The sequence below is a fragment of the Arachis ipaensis genome, chromosome B4 (genome assembly GCF_059453495.1).
Source record: "Arachis ipaensis isolate K30076 ecotype BB chromosome B4, ASM5945349v1, whole genome shotgun sequence".
Classification (NCBI taxonomy): domain Eukaryota; kingdom Viridiplantae; phylum Streptophyta; class Magnoliopsida; order Fabales; family Fabaceae; genus Arachis; species Arachis ipaensis.
The window spans coordinates 144,025,560-144,048,656 of record NC_142439.1 but is presented as its reverse complement, the minus strand read 5'-3'; the positions used below and the strand labels follow the sequence as shown (position 1 = coordinate 144,048,656).

The 23,097-nt window shown below is 29.8% G+C and overlaps 2 protein-coding genes across 2 annotated transcripts; both read right to left on the bottom strand.

Moving 5' to 3' along the window:
• Positions 1-906: 906 nt before the first annotated feature.
• LOC107635427 (uncharacterized) lies at positions 907-3,443 on the bottom strand. The gene is made up of 2 exons (XM_016338901.3): positions 3,196-3,443; positions 907-2,675 (listed from the first exon to the last, which is right to left on the bottom strand). Exon 2 carries the CDS (start codon positions 2,464-2,466, stop codon positions 1,327-1,329), a length of 1,140 nt encoding a protein of 379 aa, XP_016194387.1. The 5' UTR covers positions 2,467-2,675; positions 3,196-3,443; the 3' UTR covers positions 907-1,326.
• A 5,668-nt stretch (positions 3,444-9,111) lies between these two features.
• LOC107635426 (receptor-like protein EIX2) lies at positions 9,112-13,437 on the bottom strand. The gene is made up of 2 exons (XM_021122064.2): positions 10,179-13,437; positions 9,112-9,476 (listed from the first exon to the last, which is right to left on the bottom strand). The coding sequence occupies exon 1, from the start codon at positions 13,415-13,417 to the stop codon at positions 10,181-10,183; it is 3,237 nt and encodes a 1,078-aa protein (XP_020977723.1). The 5' UTR covers positions 13,418-13,437; the 3' UTR covers positions 9,112-9,476; positions 10,179-10,180.
• Positions 13,438-23,097: the final 9,660 nt, after the last annotated feature.

Genomic DNA, 23,097 nt, shown 5'->3' with positions numbered 1-23,097 from the left:
CTTTATATGAAGTTAATAACTAAGAGTTATTAAATAAAAATTTAGTTAAATTAGTTAAACTATTTAACGACTTTTAACTATCAACTTTACGTAAAGTTAACTGCACCTGAATTCTTACTTTCTAATAAAATGAAAATTCCTTATACACAAGGAAATAATTATAAGAATATAACTTCTGCTTACTCTTATAACAGTAGCTAATGATAAGAATTTAATGTTTTTACAATCTATATGTCTTCATGTGCAATGCATTCAAACAAACTACATAGCAAAGTGTGGAACCTAAACCATATATAAGTCCATAATGTGACATAATATTTTCTCATCAACACTGTTTTTTCCTCTTCTTTTTCATAGACAACCCTTTTTTTTTCCTTTTTCTTTTTCTTTTCTTTTCTTTCTTCTTTTTCCCATCTCTCAAAAGGGCTAGACACATTCTGAATTTGTTCGGAGACAAAGTAGACTGAAGGAACAGTACTTTGAACTTTGTCTCCATGCGCATTTTTCTTTCTTTCTTTCTTTATAGTACGTAGTACTATATATAACGTGATTAATCTCAACAAAATTCCCTAATAATGCAAACCAACAATACCCTCTTTATGTACCTCTACCCTTTGCTTTGGCAGCATTTATATGCTATACTTTCTTCCACTATAACAACCATTCAATTCTAATTTCTTTGATTTCTATTTTTTTAAACCATAAGTGAAAACAACAAATAAAATCATATTATTTTCCTAATTAATTTTCTTTAAAAAAATATTAAAAATAATCAAAGAAAAAAAAAACTAGATAAGTCAGTTAATATTTTGAGAGACAAATTTTTAAATCTTAAACTCTAAACTATCTATAATTGATGCATTTGTGTTATTTCATCTCATGGAATACAAACAAACAAAGATTTAAGAGATTAAAGAAGTAACAACATTGTAATTAAGACTGTAAATAATGGTGCCATGTCTTACAAATAAAATGAACAAGGTGTGCACTTGTTCTCTTTGTTATTATGCAAGAGAACTATACTCTTAGAAAGCCAAAATCTTAGTTTATTAGACCATTCAACAACATATAATAAAAAAGATTCAAACTAAACGAGCAAAAATTCAAATAAATAAAGCCCTACTTAATTCAAGAAATTAAAGTAGAAAATCCAAAAACATGCATTCACAAACGACATGGTTATTATTCAACCAAACCTTGTCACTAATGGAGCTTTTCCTCACACTCCTCCTTAGCTTCATCCATGCATATATTTTAAAAGGGAAGAAGAAGAAATAAAATTTGGATTAAGTTTTGTACCATGCATGAATTCTTGTAGAATCATCATCACTTGGAAGAAGGAAAATGTTGATCTTTGTGATGAGATTGATGATGACTACTTTCTCTTGTGTTGTGAGAATGGTGGAGAAGGATTGGAGTGCTCATCATAGCCAAGCTGAAAGATGGAAGATTATTTGTCAAGAGATTTTGATGAAGATGATGAGAGGACAACATCTGATGATACTGATGATGATGATTGATTTGTTGTTCTTGTCTTGGATCCATTGCTTCTGATGAATGTGAAGGGAAGTATGACTGTGTTATATTGTTCCCACCGGTTGATAAGGACAATGTTGATGGAAAAGGCACAACATTAATGCTTTGCAAATCTGTTTGGTTTGTAATAAATCCATGATTATGGTTTCCCAATTGAGCAACATTAACATCATTTGATGAGTTATGTTGCTCAAATTGGTAGTTACCAATTGGCATAGTATTCAGCAAACCTAGGAATGAAGGATGATGATGATGATTTGTAGTAGAAACAACATTTGCACCTTCTTCTTCACCTTCCTCCTCTTCCTTGTTATTGTTATTATCCTCTTCATTAACCATTTGATTATCTTCTGATGAAGCTTGTTTAGTAGATGATGATGACTTTGACTTGTTATTCCACTTAGAATAATTCTGTGCTAAACCTTGCTGCCACTGATGAATGCTCCTATTGATATTGAACATTGAGGTGCTAGCTTCATTAGTATTATTGATCATAGAATTAGAAGATGATGATGGAAAACCACCAAGGGTAGTGAAGGGATTATTAATATGTGGCAAAGGTGGAAGCTCATCAATTTCATGCTTAGCAGCATTTAACAACCAATCAACAACCTTACTAGGTTGATTAAGCCCTAACCTATCTTGAAGATCATAGAGCTGAATTGCTGTTGGAACTGAAAGCCTCACACGCCTGTCTCTCAACCCTCTTATTGTGCAAACCTTGCTGTGCCTGTCTTTTCCTCCAAATGCTCTTGATACCCTAACAATTCTTGGATCCTTCAACCTTAGCCATTGTGATGATGATGATGATGATGAAGCAGCCTTTGCTGCTGCTGCTGCTGATGATGCCTTTTCATGTTGATGATGATCACTACTCTCTTGTTTTAGTGGAAAATCTGATGGGTCTTTTGGACTATTATTGTTATTCATCTTATGTAAATGTCAATCTCTTTCATTGTTTGTTGCTGCTGCTGGTTCTTGCAGAGTTTAGCTGTACTTTCAGTACCTTTTGATTCTCAATAATTTTCATCTGTTCCTCCATGTATATATATATCAGACAACAATAGTAATGAAATTAATTCCTAGATGTTAAGTCTCTCCACTGTTGGATTTGATGGTTGTCTCTCTTAGGTATATATCTGCAATATCAAGATAACATAAAGTGTATATAATAGGATAAGGTTGAAAAAGCTGCTTCATCATATCATATCATGCATGAAATTTTAAAATATTTTACTTAATTATTTGTAATAAACAGATATGATTCTTATACTGTTAATAAGTATATATATAAGTATATCATTGAGAATATCTTCTACTATTTAGATTATTCTAGAGCAGCAAATAATTAAACCTGATCTGTCTTGAATCATAGGACAACTACATGACTATATATCTCTCATCATGCATACAATTTTGCACAAAATTAACATAATCAAAATTAATTTTAGTTAATGAAGCTAAGGCATGGAAAATTCAAGTCTGAAAAATGATGTGGTACAAGGACAAACTAAAAATGAAAAAAAAAGAAAAGCGTTTATTAATAAGAATAACATACAAAATATTAACTATTATTAGAATAATGTGGTTTCACATAGAAAACATGTGAAATTGATACAAAGTTACAAACCCTAGTTATAGTGAGAGAAGGATACTTACTTGAACACCTACCACACTGTCTGATCTGACACCAAGGACCATAAGAGATGATGGAAGAAGTGATGAAGAAATTAAGCTTGCACTATATTACTATGCTTTGATTCAGCAAGAGATAGCTAGAAAATTCTTATGGAATTTCGGTTGGTGTATGTCATTGTTATTATTGAAGAGAATAATAAAGTTTGGGTGTGAAGAAGTTGAAAACTTGCATAGCATAGAAAAAGAAAAAGGAAGTAGATGCCGGAATTGAACCAAACCACGCCGCACTCAAAGATAAAGCAATGGCGCATGGGATGCCACGTGGCACACATCCCCTTATTGGTCAAATATAATTAAATGGTAGTCTTAGTCTCCATCTATCTTATCATTTTTTATTATGGTCAAGCATTATCAATAATCATTGCCATACTAGTTACATAACACCTGCTTCATATATTATATCCTCATCATCATCACATGTTTAATCATTAATTAATTTGTGACAAATGAATTGAATTTAATAATATATTTTCTTGGAAATTAAATCCTTATTAGGATTATTATGAAGGTTAAATAATAATAACCCTAAAGGGGACCATTATTGTTAATACTTAATAACACATAGACATATATATAAGATGTAGAAAAGCGGCTAGTCACACTTTATCGACAACTACAAAAGGTTAATTATGTGACTGAATTGCATCACATGGGGGTCCATGGGAGCAAGCCAAAACCGCATCAAGTTAAAATGTACTTACCCATGAGACCACAACTTGTTACAAAAACCAATATTCGCATCATGCCTCTATATCTATCTATATATTAGTACAAGATTTTCTGCAAATAGTATATTATTAGTACAAAATTTTACAAACTTTGTGATGTATTATTTTTTTTATATTCATCATGAAATTAGAACAAAAAAGACGTATTTTTTTTTTCAATTAATATGGGCCAATTTTTAACGTTAAATTTTAAATGATCCAAAACATAAAACATAAAAATTAGTTCTATATACTTATTTTATGAGAAACGATTGCAAAATTTTGATAAGAAAAAGTCATTACTATAATTGTGAGAGTTTTGTTAAGTTACGCTTAACTTTTTGGAAAAATATATAGAAAGAAAACGTTTGCCACATACATACACATTTTTGGAAGATATATGCATGCTTTAATTTTGATTCTTTCTTACTCAAAGGTAGGGTAAAGTTAGGAAGGGAATTGAAAAAGAAATATGAAATAAAACAAATAAAAAACACGCGAAGAGAAGCATCACGAGGAGAGGATTTAGAAGACAAAGAGAGAAATCCACTTTAGATAACTAATAGTGATACTCATAAAAGTTGTGGTGTCTAGTCCATTGCGCAATTGTCATGTCTATGTGTATGATAGCTACTTGGGACAATAATTGAAAGCTACTCGCTTTCTTAATATATGAATTTAATTTTAATGTACTAACAGCATAAAATATTTTTTTATCATATAATTATATTTATTTTTTTAAATAATTTTTTATATAATTAATAAAAATAATAATTATTTTAATAATTTGACATTATATAATTTTATATATATATATATAAAATTATTTTATAGTATTAATGTATTAAAATTAAGAGAAAAATTTAAAATAGCTTTTGACAATTACTTTGAAAGATAATAAGACCATTGACAAAAAAAAAAATCCAATTCGATTTCTGATAATTACTTCGAAAGGACAACGAGGTTCTTGTGCCAAAAAAAGTCAATGTTATTTTTTTTGGATCAGAGACTAATCTATCCCAAAATAAAAAGATCAGTGACCGAATTTGGTATTTTTTTTTTTGGAACCGTTGTCTTTTCGAGATAATTGTCAGGACCGGATGAGTATTCGCTCTAAAATTAAATTTGAATGGAGAGAGAGAGAGAGTAAGGGACCAATTATTATGCATGTTATCTTTTATTTAAAACTCTCCACTCAACGAAATTCAGGACCACATGCAAAAAACTCTTTTGGCAGAGAGATATGCATGGAGGAGGGGCAATTTGAGGCTTTTCACTAGCTACTTACATAAAGTAGTTAGTGACACTCACATCACAATAAGTGAATTAAATCCAAATGACGCATGCTTTCTCTTCAAAAGATTAAAGTCAATTATTAATCATGCATGTGTGTTTCTGTGTGTGAGATGCAGAGAAACGTAAGCAACTTCTCTTTTCTTCTTTTTCCTTCCCCATTTGGAAATTCAAGACTAAAGTATTTACTAGTACTATTCAGAGCTAACTTAAACAATGTAGCTAATTAAGTGTCAGGTAAACTATTATTTTTGTTTAAAATATTTGCAATAAATTTCAATGTATTTTTTATTTTTTTTTTTGTATTTCAAACATTTTAAGTGATTCAATATTATCTATACCTTTTAACTCTATTAAAAATAATAATCATGTATATCTTCTAAAACTGTGTAATTTAATAAAAAGACGATTTTATATAAAAATAAGAACATGATGACAATGTACAAAGGAAAGAACGAAGACTATACTATCTTAAATTTTTTATGAGTTATTTTTTTATTCATTTTTACTATTTTTAAAATTTATTCACAGACGATAATATTATAGCAGTTTGCTAAACAATATTTATGATAAATAGTCTCACCATATTTATTAATAATTTTTTATTGAGTTAATTAATAGTGGGATAAATAATATTGAGTCATACTTAAACCTTTTAGACCATAAATATGAAGAAAAAAAATATTAGAGACAACATACATTACTATTTATTTCAAATATTTAGAACAAAAATAATATTTTATTTTAGGTAAATTATATAGATTTTAAATGTTAATGGCACGAAATCAATAATGAAAATTTTTTAAAAAATGTTTTAAATTGTTGATAAAGAATATTCTTTGGGACATTTAATTTATTAGCTCACAAGTTTATTCAAATAACAAGAACATATCATCTATAATTTATATCAATAAATTAAAATTTATATATTAAAAATATTTAAAAAATTAATTTTATATATTATCTATCTATTAATTATAAAATTTTAAATAATTAAAAAGATTAATATATAAATGCGTTGCTCTTGTTCTCTTTTATCCTAACAATTTAACTAACTTTATCAGGTTCTAGTTCATCGTCCATTTAATTTACAATAAAATAAATAAAAATATTATAACTTAAATATAATAAAATAAAAAAATACATTCATATATATATATATATATATATAATTGAACCAGCTCATGAACTAATGAGCTGAGTTTATCCAAACTTAAGCTCGACTCATTAATTTATGAGTCCAATTCTAAACTCAAACTCAACTCACCAACTTATGAGTTCACCTTATCAAACTATTAATGAATCGAATTGGAACTGACTCATGAACTAGATTAACTCATTTTCAAACCCTAATCACAACCTTAAGACCCTAATTAGAATAAGCATGAGAAATTTCTTACTTGTTAATAAGGTGGATTCATCTATCTGCAAGAAAAAAATACCTGAAATATACAGAAAACTAGCTTGGTCTCTAAGCAAAGCTAATGACTAATAGAAATTTTAATCAAGTTCAATGGTAGTTGCAATACAATGTATGGTTGAATGCCCTAGACAAGTCTATTCATATATATGCATGCGTGAATGATTAATTTAACGGTATGAAAAAGACACCAAAAAAAAAAAAAAAACATTTAACGGTATGAAAAATAACAACTACTTAACAAAGCCCTTATCCCTTTAACCCTTTGAATTTGTCTAACTTCCAAGAAAACGAAATGACCTAGCTACCCTTCTTTTATGCCCATAAAAGGAAAATGCGAAAGCGACCCTATTATTGCTTCATATATAAGATAAAAAAATAAAATAAAATAAATTAAACTCTAAAATATCTGCTGGTGTCTTGTGTGTGTTTTTATTTGCAAAAGTTGGATGCCAATTGCAAACATCAAATCAAAGGATGATAAATTTTTCTACATTAGGAATTGAAAAACCATATCATCTAGCATCAATATATAGTATAGCATATAACAATTGCAAACAAAAAAATACTTAATTAATAATTATTCGTTAATTAAAGCAATTCAATACCATATGTATAATATAACACTACAGATCAGAAGACAGAAGTATTTATCATCCATCATGATGAAAACTGTTTCATCCATGAACAGTGAAGCATATAATTAAACTCAACAAGAAATAATAAAACTAGTATTATATATATATGAATGCAATGAAAACAGTTTATAGAGGATAATAATAAGAAGTAGAAGAAAAACACAAACGAGGGTATGAACAAAAAGGATCGATGAAGCTGATGAAGATGATGATGATGATGATGAAGAAAGACAAAATCCAAGTTCGTTCCTACTACTTAGCTTCATTCTGAAAAGGAAGAGAAGGTTAGTTTCAACCTTAGAGGCAAAGTTTCTTTGTTATTATCTGTGAAAAAGATGGAGCAATTGGTTATGGTAACTTGTAACACAGAGAGTGGCTTGGTGGTACAGAACATAGAAGAAGATCGAAAATGTTAAAAGGAATTATTGAAACCGAAGATAAGCAGTAGTAGTAGAGTGGTGAGCATCTCTAGAAGGTTCTGGCAAAGAAAAAGAAAAGATCAAAAAAACTTGATGAGTGTAATAACTGAGCTGGTTTGTGGGGTTAACATACACATTATGGTCCAAAAAATGGTCCCCAGATTGTTAAGACAAAGTTTTGGAGGAGACAATAGTTCAGAGCTCGTGACTAATCACTCTCACTTTTCTGAATAACCAGAAATGCTGCAGAAGCTATGGCAGGAGTTGCATAATGCATGAACCTCTGTCTGCAACGTTTTCTTTTACTCCTTTTGTTCAGTTATTAACTTCAATTTTGTACGTAGTTGAAACTTGAAATCACTTTAACTTGTTCAAGAGATCAGAATTTGAAGTAGTGAGCTTATTATATAAAAGTTTATTGGATTTTAGTCCATCGCTTTTAATAAGTTGACAGACAGGTTTATCGAGAAATGTAATTAACTTCAGTAACCATTTCATACGTGAACTTAGCTTTGAGATGATACAAAATCTAATTAAAGCATTTTGAGGAGGTAGTTGACTTATGTAGCTTGCATTATACATGAGAGAGTCAACAGTACCAAACATATCATATCATATGTTTAGGGGAATGTTTGGTTGGGTGTAGGATTGAAGGTAAAGTACTTTTATAAATTAGTTTTATGTGTAAAATTATATACAATTTTTTTTTTGAAGCTTGAAAATTTTATTTTATTATGGTTGTGATACATACGATTTTCTCTAAAATTTTTGTGGGTATAATGAGATTAATCTATGTAAATATATGTTTCTCTGCACGTAAGAATACAATTGTAATTTAAATCTACTTGTGTAATCATCACAAGATTGAAGTTACATCACCTCATTGCAGTCCATGATTTAAATAAAGTATAAGAGAATAGAATATTTAAAAGAAATATTTATTAATTTATTTGTCAATATAAAAAAAATTTAAATACAATCAATTGTATATTATTACTATATAAAAAAATTATTACTTTTCAAATTTTATTTTGATTGTTATCTAAAAATAGACTATTAATGTATTAAGTTGGATTTAATTAAAACTGCAAAATCTATTCGACGCTTGTTTAACGAATTAGTGAATTAATCACTAGACCAATTTAAATTAGTTTAAAACAGAGTTTTTTTTTATAATATTTTTTAACCTAACATGTCAATAACTAAATTGAAACTGTATTATTGGTGAAGAAGTGAACAAGCTTATTATTTTAAAAAGTTTATTACAATAGGCCATTATTAATAGTGAGAGTAAAACCCATCATAAAAAGAAATGTTGTAATTCAGCACAATAGATTTAGTAAGTAGGAACTGAACAAAAACCAGAACTACTAAAGCTATAAAAGTCCACAAGCACTAGCATAACAACAAACACCTTGATCTTAGCCCAAAGGCCTAGAAAGATATATCATCCTTGAAAATAAATTACAGCAATAAACCAAGGCCAAGTTCCACACCAATATAACAAACACACTGTTCTGACAAAAAAAAAAGAAAAAAAAAAACTAAACACATTGCAATATAGGTGAAATGTGAAAAAGCACCTCTTTCACAACCCACCCTGCATCTACAGCAGAAAACTTAAACATGACTAAAATATGGAAACATAACAGTAATTGCACTACTAAATGTTATTGGTCTCCTTCCAAATGGATACACATGCATGAAGATTCTGGCTATCACAAGCAAAGCTCTTTTCAACACAAGATACTGTATACTCTTTTGCCTGAAAGATATGACAACGATACATGTTAGGAAATATTCAAAATATATACAAGTGTCAAAGAGCAGAACTATACATTTAAGTAACATAAAATGCAAACCATATCCCATATATTATTAACATAAGAACAAGTTCACATGATTGCAATTGGATATGTAAGAGTACAGAATGTATATATATAAAGCCTAAATGCTAAATATATAATAAAAGAATCTGTGTTAACATGCATGTAAAAAAAGTAAAAATAGTAAGTTTCAACAACATTACTGAATTATGCACTTATCTCACTCCAAATGGATAACCATGGAAATCTTCCTTTCATCACATGAACTAGTGTTGGGTAAAATTCAACATACATATGCACTAATGTCAACAGATAGCACGTATTAAAAGTAACAGAAACGCTTACCATATTATATATGTAAGCTACTGTGTTTATCTAGGAACTAATCAACCAAACTATGCTTTAACCATTAAAAACCAATAATAAATTGTTTGGCATGTCCAATTTAAAGTTTCAACTATAAAAACGTACAGTTAACATTTTAGTAGTACAATATCTTGTTTCGTTTACATAATGTCCTAAAAAATAGAGCAGATGTTAATTTTCTTGATATACCAATATTATCAATAACAACTATATAATTGAAAGGAAGTAGTATCTCAACAAAAATATAAACTAGAAGAAATAGAAACGGTACGTACCTTCATACTTGAGATATGATCCTTTTTAATTTGGCCACCTTAATTGCAACAAATACATAGAGCTTGTCATAGACATCACTCATTAACTTGAAATAAGCATATCTCCAAGATTTCTTCAAAATCAATGAGAAGCAAACTCCCCAAAATGCCATGACAAATCCAACAGCCATAGCAATGTAGAATCCCTCGGTTACAAATTGTTCATCATCACCATCAGCATCATGTTCACTGATCTGGTGACCATGTATGGGACAAGTATTGTTGAGAGGAGCACCACAAAGCTTTGGATTTCCTGCATAAGCAGAGGCATCCCTAGTTTGGAGTTGTGTGCCAAGTGGGATTTCTCCAGATAAATCATTGTATGACAAGTCAAGAACACTGAGACGGTCTATTTGAGCAAGTTGTGAAGGAATTGTTCCTGACAAATGATTTCTGGATAGATCAAGAAAATCTATTGATTTCAGATGTCCAACAGTTGGAGGAATGTGTCCACTAAACAAGTTTCTTGATAGATTTAAAGAAACCAAGCCAATAAGACTCATCACCTCACTTGGTATTTCCCCTGTTAACCTGTTGCTGGAGAAATCAATACCTCTCAACAATCCAAGGGTTCTTTCATATGTTGACATTTTTCCTTTCCATATGACTGATGTACTATCATTATAAACTCCGAAATTTGGAAAGTCCCTGCCAATGCGCTCGAAAATACTGTTGTGTATATCGACAACAAGATAGCCATGGGTAATGGTTGCACTTGAACTTGTTAGAGTGGCCATAGCAGAAAGATTACTTATGCATGGAGGTATATTCCCAGAGAGAATATTTAGAGAGAGGTCCAAGACAAAGAGTTCATGAAGATTGCAAATGCTTAATGGAATGCTTCCATGAAGCTTATTGGAATGTAAGTTAAGTACAAGTAGCTTTTGAATATTACCTCCAATCCAGCTTGGTATTTTTCCAGACAGCTGATTATCTGCAGCATCAAAAACTCGCAGTTTTGTGCAATTATGCAAGGATGATGGTATCTCTCCTGAAAAATGATTGCCCCCCAAATGTATTGACTCAATATGTTTTAACGATCCCAGAGACTTTGGCATATTTCCATGAAAGTGATTATCTGACAAATCTAGAATGGCCAAGAACTCATAACCCATCCAACAATCTGGAAGTTGTCCTCTAATGTAGTTGTTTGACAAATCCATAAATTTTGTGTTTATGGACGAGTTTGCACATAAAAGAGGATTTGCATTTGAAAATCTGTTGCTGGACAGAAAAAGTTGTGCAGCAGTTGAAAAGAATGCTGGAATTGGACCTTCAAATAAATTGAAGCTCAAATCAATGGTTTGAACAATTACAAGATTATCAGTTAGTCCTCTATGAGGGTCCACAATTCGGTCTTCAATTTTTCCTCTAATATGGTTGTGAGAAAGATTCAAATTCCATATCTTGAAAAATTGATCCCAATGCCAATCAGGAACTGAGCTAGAGATTTGAGCTTGTGAAATATCCAATTGATAAATATTCATTTGGGTGTGAAGCCATGATGGAAAGTTAGGCCCCAAATTGCAAGAAGCCAAGTTAATGAAATGGGAATCGAACGGGGGATTCCATTCAGCGCTGACATTAAAAACCAAAGCATTATGAGACAAATCCAAAGTGTTAAGATCGGAGAGTCTTGAGAAATGAGCTTCAGTTATCAAACCTTTCAACAAGTTATTTCCAAGGCTTAACTCAGTTAAGTCGGATAATTGTCCAATACCTTCATGTATGCTTCCATTTAATCTGTTGTTACCAAGTCGTAACACTTGCAAAGATTGAAGCTGAGAGAGGTCAGGCACCATCCCCGTAATTTCATTCCATCCCAGATCCAAGATTCGTAAGGGTTTATGAGCACAACGAGAATACTCTCGAATATATTCATGAAACTCTCCTGTCAACTTGTTATTGGATAGGTCTAGTTTTGCCAAATTACAACTATGAAACAAGGATAGAGGTATTTGGCCTTTGAGCTCATTATTTGCAAGATTTAACTTCTTAAGAGAGCTCAAGTTCCCGAATGTTTCTGGAATGGTTCCTGATAAACCATTATCATTCATTCTAAGAATAACAAGGCTACTAGTGGAATTCATTAACCATGGGAATATCAAGGATGAGTCCTTTAGAGAGTTGTGAGAGGTAAACACAAATGAGAGAGAAGTGGAGAAATTAGCAGGGGATGCAAGTGATGAAATGGACATGGAATCAACAAGATTGCAACCATTCAAGTTTAGATATTGAAGATGAGAAAGGCCCCTCACTAGGGGTTGCCAATTGCTTGCACTACTGAGGTTAACTAGAGAAAGCGAAAGATGCCTCAAAGAGAAAAGCTGAGATAACCATTGTAAATCAGAACTCAACAACGCGTTATCATTGTTATAGGGACTGAGGTCAAGAAATTGTAAAGAAGAAAGATTTCTGAAATGATGAGGAATGGTTCCAGTGAATGCATTGTGACTTAGATCAAGATGTTCCAAGGATGAGAGATTTCCAAGTTGGGGTGGCATTGTTTCATTAAGTCTATTATAACTAAGATCCAAATATGTCAAGGATGACATATTTGTGAGTTGAAGAGGGAATCCTCCAACCAAATTACTGGAACTAAGATCAAGGTACACTAAATGGGAGAGATTTGAGAACTGAGAAGGGATTTGTTGCGGAGGATAAAAACAATTCCCTCCTAAATCAAGATACTCGAGGAAGAGCAGATTTCCCAATTGAGGAGGTATGTTTCCACCGAAAAAACAAAAAGAGAGATTGAGATGTGTCAAAAAGGTTAAAGAGGCAATGAAAGGAGGGATAGATGTGGTGAGAGTAAACTCAATACCGCTAAGGTCCAAGTAGTTCAAATGATGTAACTCACCCAGTGATGGGCTTATGGATCCAACAGTGTAATCACCATGAAGATCAAGCATGACAACATGGCCTGTGCTGTTGCTGCAGTTGACGCCTTCCCAGTTGCAACACTCCTTCTGCTGCTCCCCCTCTCCCCATGAAGACAGCCAATCATCATCATCGGTCACATTAAAGCCACGTTTGAGAGAAAGCAGAGCTTGCCTTTCACTCTCAATGCACTTCACGCTTGGCACCACCACTGCACTGCTCGTCCATGCAAGTACTTGCACCATCAACACCGCATAAACTACACCATTCATCATCATCACTGGAAGCATAAAATATTTCAAGTTAAGTTGTTGTATCATATATCATATGTGTGTGCTCAACAACCTAAGGCCATATTCCAATTTATAAGCAACTGATTCAAACTAATATTGATCAGTCAACAATATAATCACGCGTACGTACGTTATACTCACAAAAAATACAGAATGACGACATTCAATTCAACGAAGATTGATCCAAAGCAAAGATAATGTATATATTCGTGTGGAACGGGTAATAAATTTTCAAGTGTGGGCCAAATTCTTCCACTCACTTAACTTAGTCTATACTCATATATATGACTCATGAGTCATGAACTATCGACTTAACAAGTCAACTTATTATAACTTATAACTCCCATAGCTATTCTTGGGTGTCCCACGTTAACTCTTCACGGCCTAATAACTAATCCATCATTAATTTAAATTTAATTTAAAAGTATTAATAAATTATTATAGGTATAAAATAAAATTTAAACTTTTTTTTTTTTAACCAAAGATAGGAGACTCGAACGCGCAACCTCTTAATTGAGTATGGGAAGACTATGCCATTTAAGTTATTACTCATTGACAATAAAATTTAAACTCTTGATACTTATTTTAATAGACAAGTGATGAGTTAATAATTATCCAAAAATACTATTGTATCTTAAAATTAGTCACTAAAATAAGCTACTGATGCATTTGTATATAAATACATATATGATTTAATTTATTTTTAATATATATTTATATTTTAATATGTATTTTATACTGATAGCTGACTTTAATAACTGATTTTGATGTACATATAATATAACTCATAAATATATTATAAAAAATTTTTTAAATATACTAAATATACTGATGTTCCTATAAATGATTTTAATTATAAAAAATACATAATATAATATATATTAATTAAAATCAACAATTAAAATTATTGAAATATTAATGTTTCGGATATATTTTAAAAAAAATAGAAAAAAAGATAGATAGGTTCTTGACTTTTTAAATTTTTGACAAATACATCCATAAAAAAATTTAAATACCAAAAAAGTTTCCGACTTTAACAAATGGAAGACAATTTAGTCCTTCTGTCTATTTGCCTTTCATACACCAAACGGAACTGGTTGACGTGGCTGAACGGTGTCCAGGTATCCGTTACGGTGCCACGCTAGAAGGAGAATAAAGTTCGAAGGAACAAATAAGTCTTTGACGTCATTTTGCAAATAAAGTTCGAAGGACAAATAGGTCCTTGAGAATTTAGTTCATTATACTTCTATTATGCTTTTATTATGAGAATTTAGTTTATAAAATTATGCTTATATTTTGAAATCTAGTTAACTTGTTGTATTCTGTAATTTAAATTATTTGTATTAAAATTGCAGAAATTAGACTTGTTCTGTTTCTACTTTTTTTTTCTTAAATTGCATTAGTTCAGTTTTAGTACATCTGTGTATTATATTAGAATTTGTTAAATTGTATTAGTTCAGTTTTCATCATACCAATAGAATTAGTTAGCATCAATTCATTTATGCATCAAGTTAGCATTAGTTCATTTGTGCATTATTCATGTATTAAGTAAGCATTAGTGTATTTGTGTATTATATTAGAACTAGTATTTTTATCTATAATAACATTACGAGAATAATTTTTTTTTTAAATTATAGTTCACTTTGTTCTAACGGTATAAATTATGCATGGCACAAAAGATTTATAAAATCAAACTACTTTTACAAAAAATCGTAAGTTGACAAAAGTCTTTGGTTAAGAAGGCCAAGATATTTGCAGATAAAAAATTAAATAATAAGATTTTTAGTTATTATTTTTATATGAAAAAATTTATTTTTTTATTAATAATTAATTTTAGCATTCGTTATCTAAAATTTAAAATAATTTAATGTGTATATTTTCACATTTAAAATATTTTAATTATAAAAAATATCGGATGATATATTTTAATTTGTCAAATTACTAATATAAAATATAATTATATATAGAGTAAAAAAAGTAGAGAGAAATAGAAAAATTGAGAGAGGTAGATGAGAGAATTTAGGAAAGGAGTTTATTAATTTTGAAAAAAAAAATTTTCTCACAATTTTAATAAGAGTGTCATGTGACACATTTGATTATTAAATTAGATAGTAATATATGATACATAATATAGGTATATTTCAATTAGATAGTAATATATGATTCATATAGAAGCATAATGAACTAAATTCTCAAGGACTTATTTGTCCTTCGAACTTTATTCCCCTTCCAACGTGGTACCATAATGGACACTTGGACACCGTTTCAGCCACGTCAGTCAGTTTCGTTTGGTGTATGAGAGGTAAATAAACGGAAAGACTAAATTGTCCTTTGTTTATTAAAGTTAAAGACTTTTTTGTATTTAAATTTTATTAGAGATGTATTTGTCAAAAATTTAAAAAATTAGAGACCTATCTGTCTTTTTTTCAAAAATTTATATTATATTCATGACACTACGAATGTACAAAACTCTTCACACCACCAATTACAAATTATTTATTGTTAATTTTAAAAATACTTATTATAAAAAAAAATATTATGTGATAATAAGAGAGTTTCTCTGGCTTATAACTCCAACTTCAATTCGAGTGGTTTAATTTTTTTTGTGCCATTAAATTAAAGGAATCCACTTATGGAATAAAATTTCGGAGAAGCTTTCTTAGTTTGACGAGGTTTTTGCTAATTCATGTAAGTTGCCTTATATGAGAGTCAAAAGTTTACACCAATATAAGTTATATTTTATTACTCAATTTATATATATTAAAAAAAATAACATTAATATTGAAACTATTTAATATCATATATAAAAGTAAATATCAAAGTAAAAGAATATAAGAAGCATAAAGTAACTTAAAAAAAATAAATAATATAAGAGTAAAAAAAAAAATTCTAAGTTATAATTTTTTATAATAATTTTAAAAAAGGGTGAGTATAAAAAATAATAAATTATATTTATACCTAGATATAATATTAACATTAAAGATATATAGTATCTTATATAAAAATAAAGAATAAAAGAATATAAAGATTATAAAATAACTTAAAAATAAATAAATATTATGAGAGTGAGAGAGAAAATAAAAAAAAATCCTAAACTATAATAATGAAGCACATGAGAAGTAAAAGTAAAAAATTTAAAAGTAATCCAATTAAAAATAAAAAAATAAAAAAATTCAAGTAGATATAAGTAGTAAATAAATATTTTAATTTTATTTTTTATGACATACGATAATACTATATATTTGACTATTTTTAATAATATTATAACTAAATGATATTAAAAAATATAAATGCATGATTGAAGAAAAAAAGAAGTAATATATAAATGATATAATTAATGAATAAAATTAACCTAAAAATTAAAAAAAAAAACTAAAAAAATGGTAAATGACATGATATATAATTAAAATTAACATTCAATTTTTTAATTTTATTTTTCATGATTTACAATAGTACCATTTCAACATATTACAACTAAATGATATTAACAAATATAAATTATTAAAAGAAAAAGATATGATATATGGATGATATAACTAAAGAATATAATTAGACAAAAAATAAAAAAATATAAAGATCTAATATTTTAAGATCATGAACCGAAATTCTTCAAATACTTGTACAGAATGGAGAAAAAAGAACAAGTGACATAATATTATGTGAAAAGAGGAGATAAAAAAGGTGTGAAGTGAATATTAATTTATATAGAAAACATAAAAAAGAGTAAATATGGAAGAAGATAATGAATAATGTTTTATTACTCAATTTATATCTATTAAAGAAAAATAACATTAACATTAAAATTATATATATAGTGTTGAGTTAAGAAATTAACTAAATTAATTAGTGATAACAAACATTATTTTTGAGTAAAATAAATAATTAGTGTTGATTAATTATAAATTGCATATTACTAATTATTTATAGTTGCAGGCCAAAATTAAATTTTATAGCCCAAATGGAATGAAAAGCAAATGGCAAGGATGGTGGGCTGAAAGCAAAAAAAAAAAAAATTAGAAGTCCAAGAAAAAGCAAAGAAAGAAGTCAGATGGGTCAAATGGGTTGCTTAATGGAAAACCGATCCAAGTCCGTGTCCATCCCACAAAGCTTCTCATACAAGATTGAAGCCTTCATTTTCTCTCACTTGTTTTTACCAAAGCAACGTTCTTCTCTCCTCTGTCTTAGTCAAATCACAAACTCAGAAAAGTGAGAAAGAGAAAGAGAAAACTTCTTCCCTAAGGTGATCATCAAAGAAGTAAGAAAGAGAAAGTCCAAGCTTGAAACACAGAAGTCTAATAAGCAAATTTAAACCATATCAAACTTAGGTTAAAGGTAACCCATTTCCTTTTACATGCAACACACTTTCTTCTCTTCATCTTCAACTCTCTGTATCTCCATTTTGAGCTATATGAAAAAGAGGATTTCTGTTCCTCTTTGCTGTAAATCCACAGTCTCAAATATGTCTTGGGGACTAAGTTGGTTTTCAAGGGCTCAGATTAAGTTGACCATTGGAAGACTTTTGTGGTTGCTGCTTTATGGCTTTCGGTCAAGATGAGGAAGTCAGAAGCAAAGTTTCTACTCTAAGGTTTAATAAGAAAAAGTGAATCTGTGGGTTGGTGAAGCTCAAGGCTCAAGGTGTTAACCTTGGAAGAAGAATCCAGTAACATGCAAGGAGATAAAAGAAGCTTGCTACTCATTCAGAAACTAAGGAGAGAAAACCAGTGAATAGAGATTTTGTTCTGAGAGAGCTCTTTGAAGAAGTTCAACTAACTGGATAGTGTAACCTAATCAAAGGTGCATTCCGCCAGTATGAAGAACTGAATCAGAGGCTTGCCAATCTGGTTTTTTGCATAGCACAAAGGCTGTTGATGAAATCAATCTCCTTCATGTTTTACAGATTGTGATGTACTTTTCTATGTTTATCTTTCTGTAATTTCTTATGAGAAAAGGCATTGTGAGAAAGTTCAAGTAAAAGCCATGAGTAGAAAAAAGTTGAGTGATACACTTGAGAAAAAAGTCTAGAGTTATTTTCAGATTTCTTTAGGTATGTCTATGTCTTGTATCTTGTACCTATGAGGTATCCCTTTCTTAGTTGGGTTAGCACTAAGAGTGAATAGTTAGGTATTAGCATAGCCAATGTCAAGTTAGGTTAGAACTTGAGTGTGAAAGGATTGTGTCAATCCTGTGAAATTGGTGTATGTAATACTGATCAACTATAGTGAAAATTCTTCCACAGTTGTGGAGGAGACTGGACGTAGGTGCATAGCACAAGGCAACCGAACCAGGATACATGCTGGTGTTAGCTTTTCTCTTTTCTGCTGTGTTCTATTTTCTGATATTCATGAGACAAAAATAAATTGTCTCATAAATTTCCGCTGCTGAGTTCAAACAGAATCAAAATTGCAAGTTTGTTTTAAAAGGATCATAACAACAACTTAAAAGGAAGGCATAGATTCAACCCCCCTTCTCTAAGCCTACCACAACCTTCATATAGTATCCTATATAAAAGTAAAGAATAAAAAAATATTAAAAATTATAGAGTAATCTAAACAAAAATAAATGACATAAGATTAAAAAGGAAAATGAAGAAGAATCCTAAGTTGTAATATTATATAATAATCATAAAAAAGAACTATAAAAGAGGATAAATTATATTTATATCTAATAAAAAATAATATTAACATTAAAGGCATATAATATCTTATATATAAAAATAAAGAATACGATAATATAAAAATTATAGAATAATCTAAAAAAAATAAATGTCATGAGAATGAAAAGAAAAATGAAAAAGAATCCTAAACTATAATAACGAGACACATAAAAAATAGAAATAAAATATTTAAAAATAATTTAATTAAAAATAAAAAAATTAAAAAATAATTTAATTAGATAAGTAGTGAGAATTGTACCAAATACCTACTTATGTTAATGTGGCATAATATTAAAAAGTTAAAAGATTAAAAACACCTTAAAATATTATTTTTAATTTTATTTTAATATATTATAAATAGATAAATAAATACTACACATTCGAATATTTTATTAATTAAATCTAGTTAATTTGATCTTATTAACATCAATAAAAATTAATTAAAAATAATATTAATTTAAATTTTATTATTTAATTTAATTAAACTTTATTCATGAAAACACTTATTAGATGCACACATTACTATTATTTAAATTTGTTCAAATCAATAAGCTGAAGTCTTCTCTAATTCCGTAGTCAGCACTACACCTTTATAAAAATTGGAGAAAATGTTATCCTTGAAATTCTAACAGTTTAACGTTGACAGTAAAATATTTTAAAGGTTATAACAAATAAATATCCTAAAAATATTAATTAAAGATATCATAAATACAAAAAATATTTTTATAAAAAATATAAAATAAGCGTTAATTTTTAAATATTTTATACATACAAAAGAATTCAATTTTTTTCCATATATTCTCTTTAAACAATGTCCATACCAGTAGGACACTCTTTAATCAAACCCCATTTAAAATTTCTTTCATATGGCTTTAATATCAATACCATTTCAATTGTCCAACACCTTGAGGAATTTCATCAACTAACTATTTCCTTTGAACAATTCTGCTAGAAAACTAAGAGGAGGTTCATCCAACTCCTGCCAACTTTTTAATGGGTTGAACTTCAAAACTCATCTTAATAAAAATAAGTTAATATATATGGATATTTTTTCTGCTAAGTATCGAAATATTTTTTTTTTCATGCCAAATAGATGTTCTTTTATATATTTTTCGAATTTTTTTGTATTGCAAATGTGAATGTCTCTATTTTTTAAAGAATTTCATAATTTTTTTAAATTTTATAGATATTTAATTATTTTTGCCAAAATATAACTGGATATTTCTTTTGTTAAGTATTAGGATGTTTTTTTTCCTATAAAATGAATATTTTTTTTATATTTCTGTAATTGTTCAAGGACAATTTGTGCTCCACCACTGCTTCCTTAAACAATTCCTGAAGCTGAATCAAGTGCAAGGCAGAGACCGATTTTAAGAGAATCTACGTGATCTCTTTGACACGCACATTCCCTATGGGCGAAGCTTCATATTCTTCGCTACCTGGGAAGGCCTTCGGTTCGGGGTCTCCCATCTGGCTCAACAGGACTTTCAATTTTACGACTGTGACAGAGCTAAAGAAGCTTACATGCATGGCATCCGAACTCTCATACACATTCCAACCACTGATGGTGTTCTTGAAATGGGTTCCTACGATCTCATCACTGAAAACTGGACTCTCCTTCAACAAACCAAGTCCTTTTTTGTATTGCGACATCAGCAACTCAATGCATTACTGCGTCACTTTTAGTCTAAGAAGTTGCAAAGTCTTGGATGAGGGCAGAGGCGGAGAGGGCTTAACAGTGAAAAAGAGAGGTCTGTGTGTATGGTTGTTGGAGGTGGGTAGGTTAATGTGAGAGAGAAGATGAATGTTTTTATAGGTTTTAATTAGGTTTACTTAATCAATTTTAAATTTTTTAAAATTTGAATTTAAAAAATTTAAAATTAATTATTAATATAATTATAATTAATTAAGTTGTTCCATTCTTGACTGATTAGGAATTGATTCCATATACTTTTCCTTCCTTGAAATATTCAAAGAAACTAAACCAACAAGACTCATCATTTCACTTGAAATCTCGCCATTTAACCAGTTACCTGAGAAACCAATACTTCTCAGTAGTCCTAATGTATTTCTGTATTTTGACATTTTTCCTTTCCATATAAGTGAATCACTATCAGAATGAACTCCAAAGCTGGTAATGCCATCAAAATCATCATAGTATGTATCATAAGCATAGAATCTAGTAATCTACAACCTTTAAATTTGTTTGACTTGCCATTACAGAAAGATTGCTTATGCATTTAGGCATATTCCCTGAAAGATTATTCAAAGAGAGGTCCAACAAATGAAGCTCATCAAGATTACATATTTTGAGATAACAATGTGGGGATTGGATCTTCTTAATTTGAGGTAAAGTGTGATCTTTTACAATACATTTTATAAGATTTGATAGTAGTGTTAAGAATGATATTTTTTCTGTGAATAAGTTTACAAATTTTAAAAATTACTTTAACTAGTTTGAAAAATAAGAGCGTAAAATTATGAATACAGTTGTAATTTACAAACTAAATCTCTAAAATGGTCTTTCAGATTGGGCTCCTGCACCAATTTCACCCCTGAATTTCCAATTGCACCATTTTAGTCCTCGAGATTGAACTCCGGGCACCATAAAAGTTTCGAAACCTATTTTCGACCTGAGTCAGCAAATCGGAGTGCTGATCTGGCAAGTGACTGCCACGGTGGATGTTCCATACGGTGTTGTTTAGGGTTTTGGCGCCTAAGGAGAGTAAAACGTCACCGTTTTACATGAATGAAGAAAACAAAACGTTAGAGCCATATGGGTTTTGATCACTCACAATCTTCTCCTTCCTTTCTCCAACACCGAAACACTTAGACTCCCTCTTCCTCTGACAATGGTGAAGGCTTAGTGTGGTGGTTAAGGGTTTGCGAGTTCAACAGTTTTGCGGGACTGCTAGTGTCGCCATAGAGTTCACAGTGCCGTTATTGAGGAAACACCATTGTTATTGTTATTAAGGTGAGTACACAGTGCCCTTATTTTTTTTTCAACAATCATAGCTTGATTTTCAAAGGTTTAGTTGGCTTTCTGTTTGTTTGTGGTGGGGTATTTTCATCGTTGATAAAGGTTTAGGGTTTCATATATTGTTCTGTTAGGATATGTGTTTTAAACATGCTCTATTTTTGCCTAATGAAACAGGGAAAAGTTTTTTTTTACCATCCATGAAATGCAATCTGTTAATTTTTGGGTTGTGACTATGGTCATTGAGTTAATGTGTACAATTTTTATTTCTGATGCAGATGAAAAATCTAATTGACATTATGTTCTATCATGGGATAGCTTTGAAAAAAATAAAGAAGGAAGGATGATTTATTCTCCTAATAAGAAAAGTTGTTTGGCTGATATTGATGAAGATAGATTAGATGTTTTCTATATTAGGAATTACCATAAAGAGCTTGGGTATGACAAGATGAAGGAATGTTGGTGGCTTGTTCACCAAAAAGCTTAATGATTATTGAAATAATGATTATTTATTTGATTTTGTATGTGTGTGACTAACATTGGTTAACGACGATGATATATTGATTATTGATTCTTGAAATCAAAAAGTCTGCATAATAGCATAAGCAACCGTTTATGAGTTGTTCTTGAAATCAGTTTGGTGAATTTTATCTGGGTTGAATATGAACTGATTCTGCAAAATTGGAATGGGACCATGTTGTTTGCACGATATAAATGTTAAGGTCTATTATGGTGAATCAGTGTGAAAGTTAGGGACTGTTATGGTGCATTTTTTAAAAGTCAGGGTCTATTATAGTGCACGGGATAAAAGTTAGGGACTGTTATGGTGAATCATTATGTGTTCTCACTCAACATGGCTATGTTATTTCAATTTCTGTTGTAGGGTCTGATTCCAGCCATGAGGGAGGTGATGCCTAATGTGCATCACCGTTTCTGTGTGTGGCATTTGTGACATAATTTCAATAAACAATGAAAAGACTTGGAGCTAAGGGGATTGTTGTGGGATTGTGCATGAGCCACTACGTACCAGGAGTTCAATGAGTTAATGGATAAGATTAAGAGTCTTAACGAGGATGC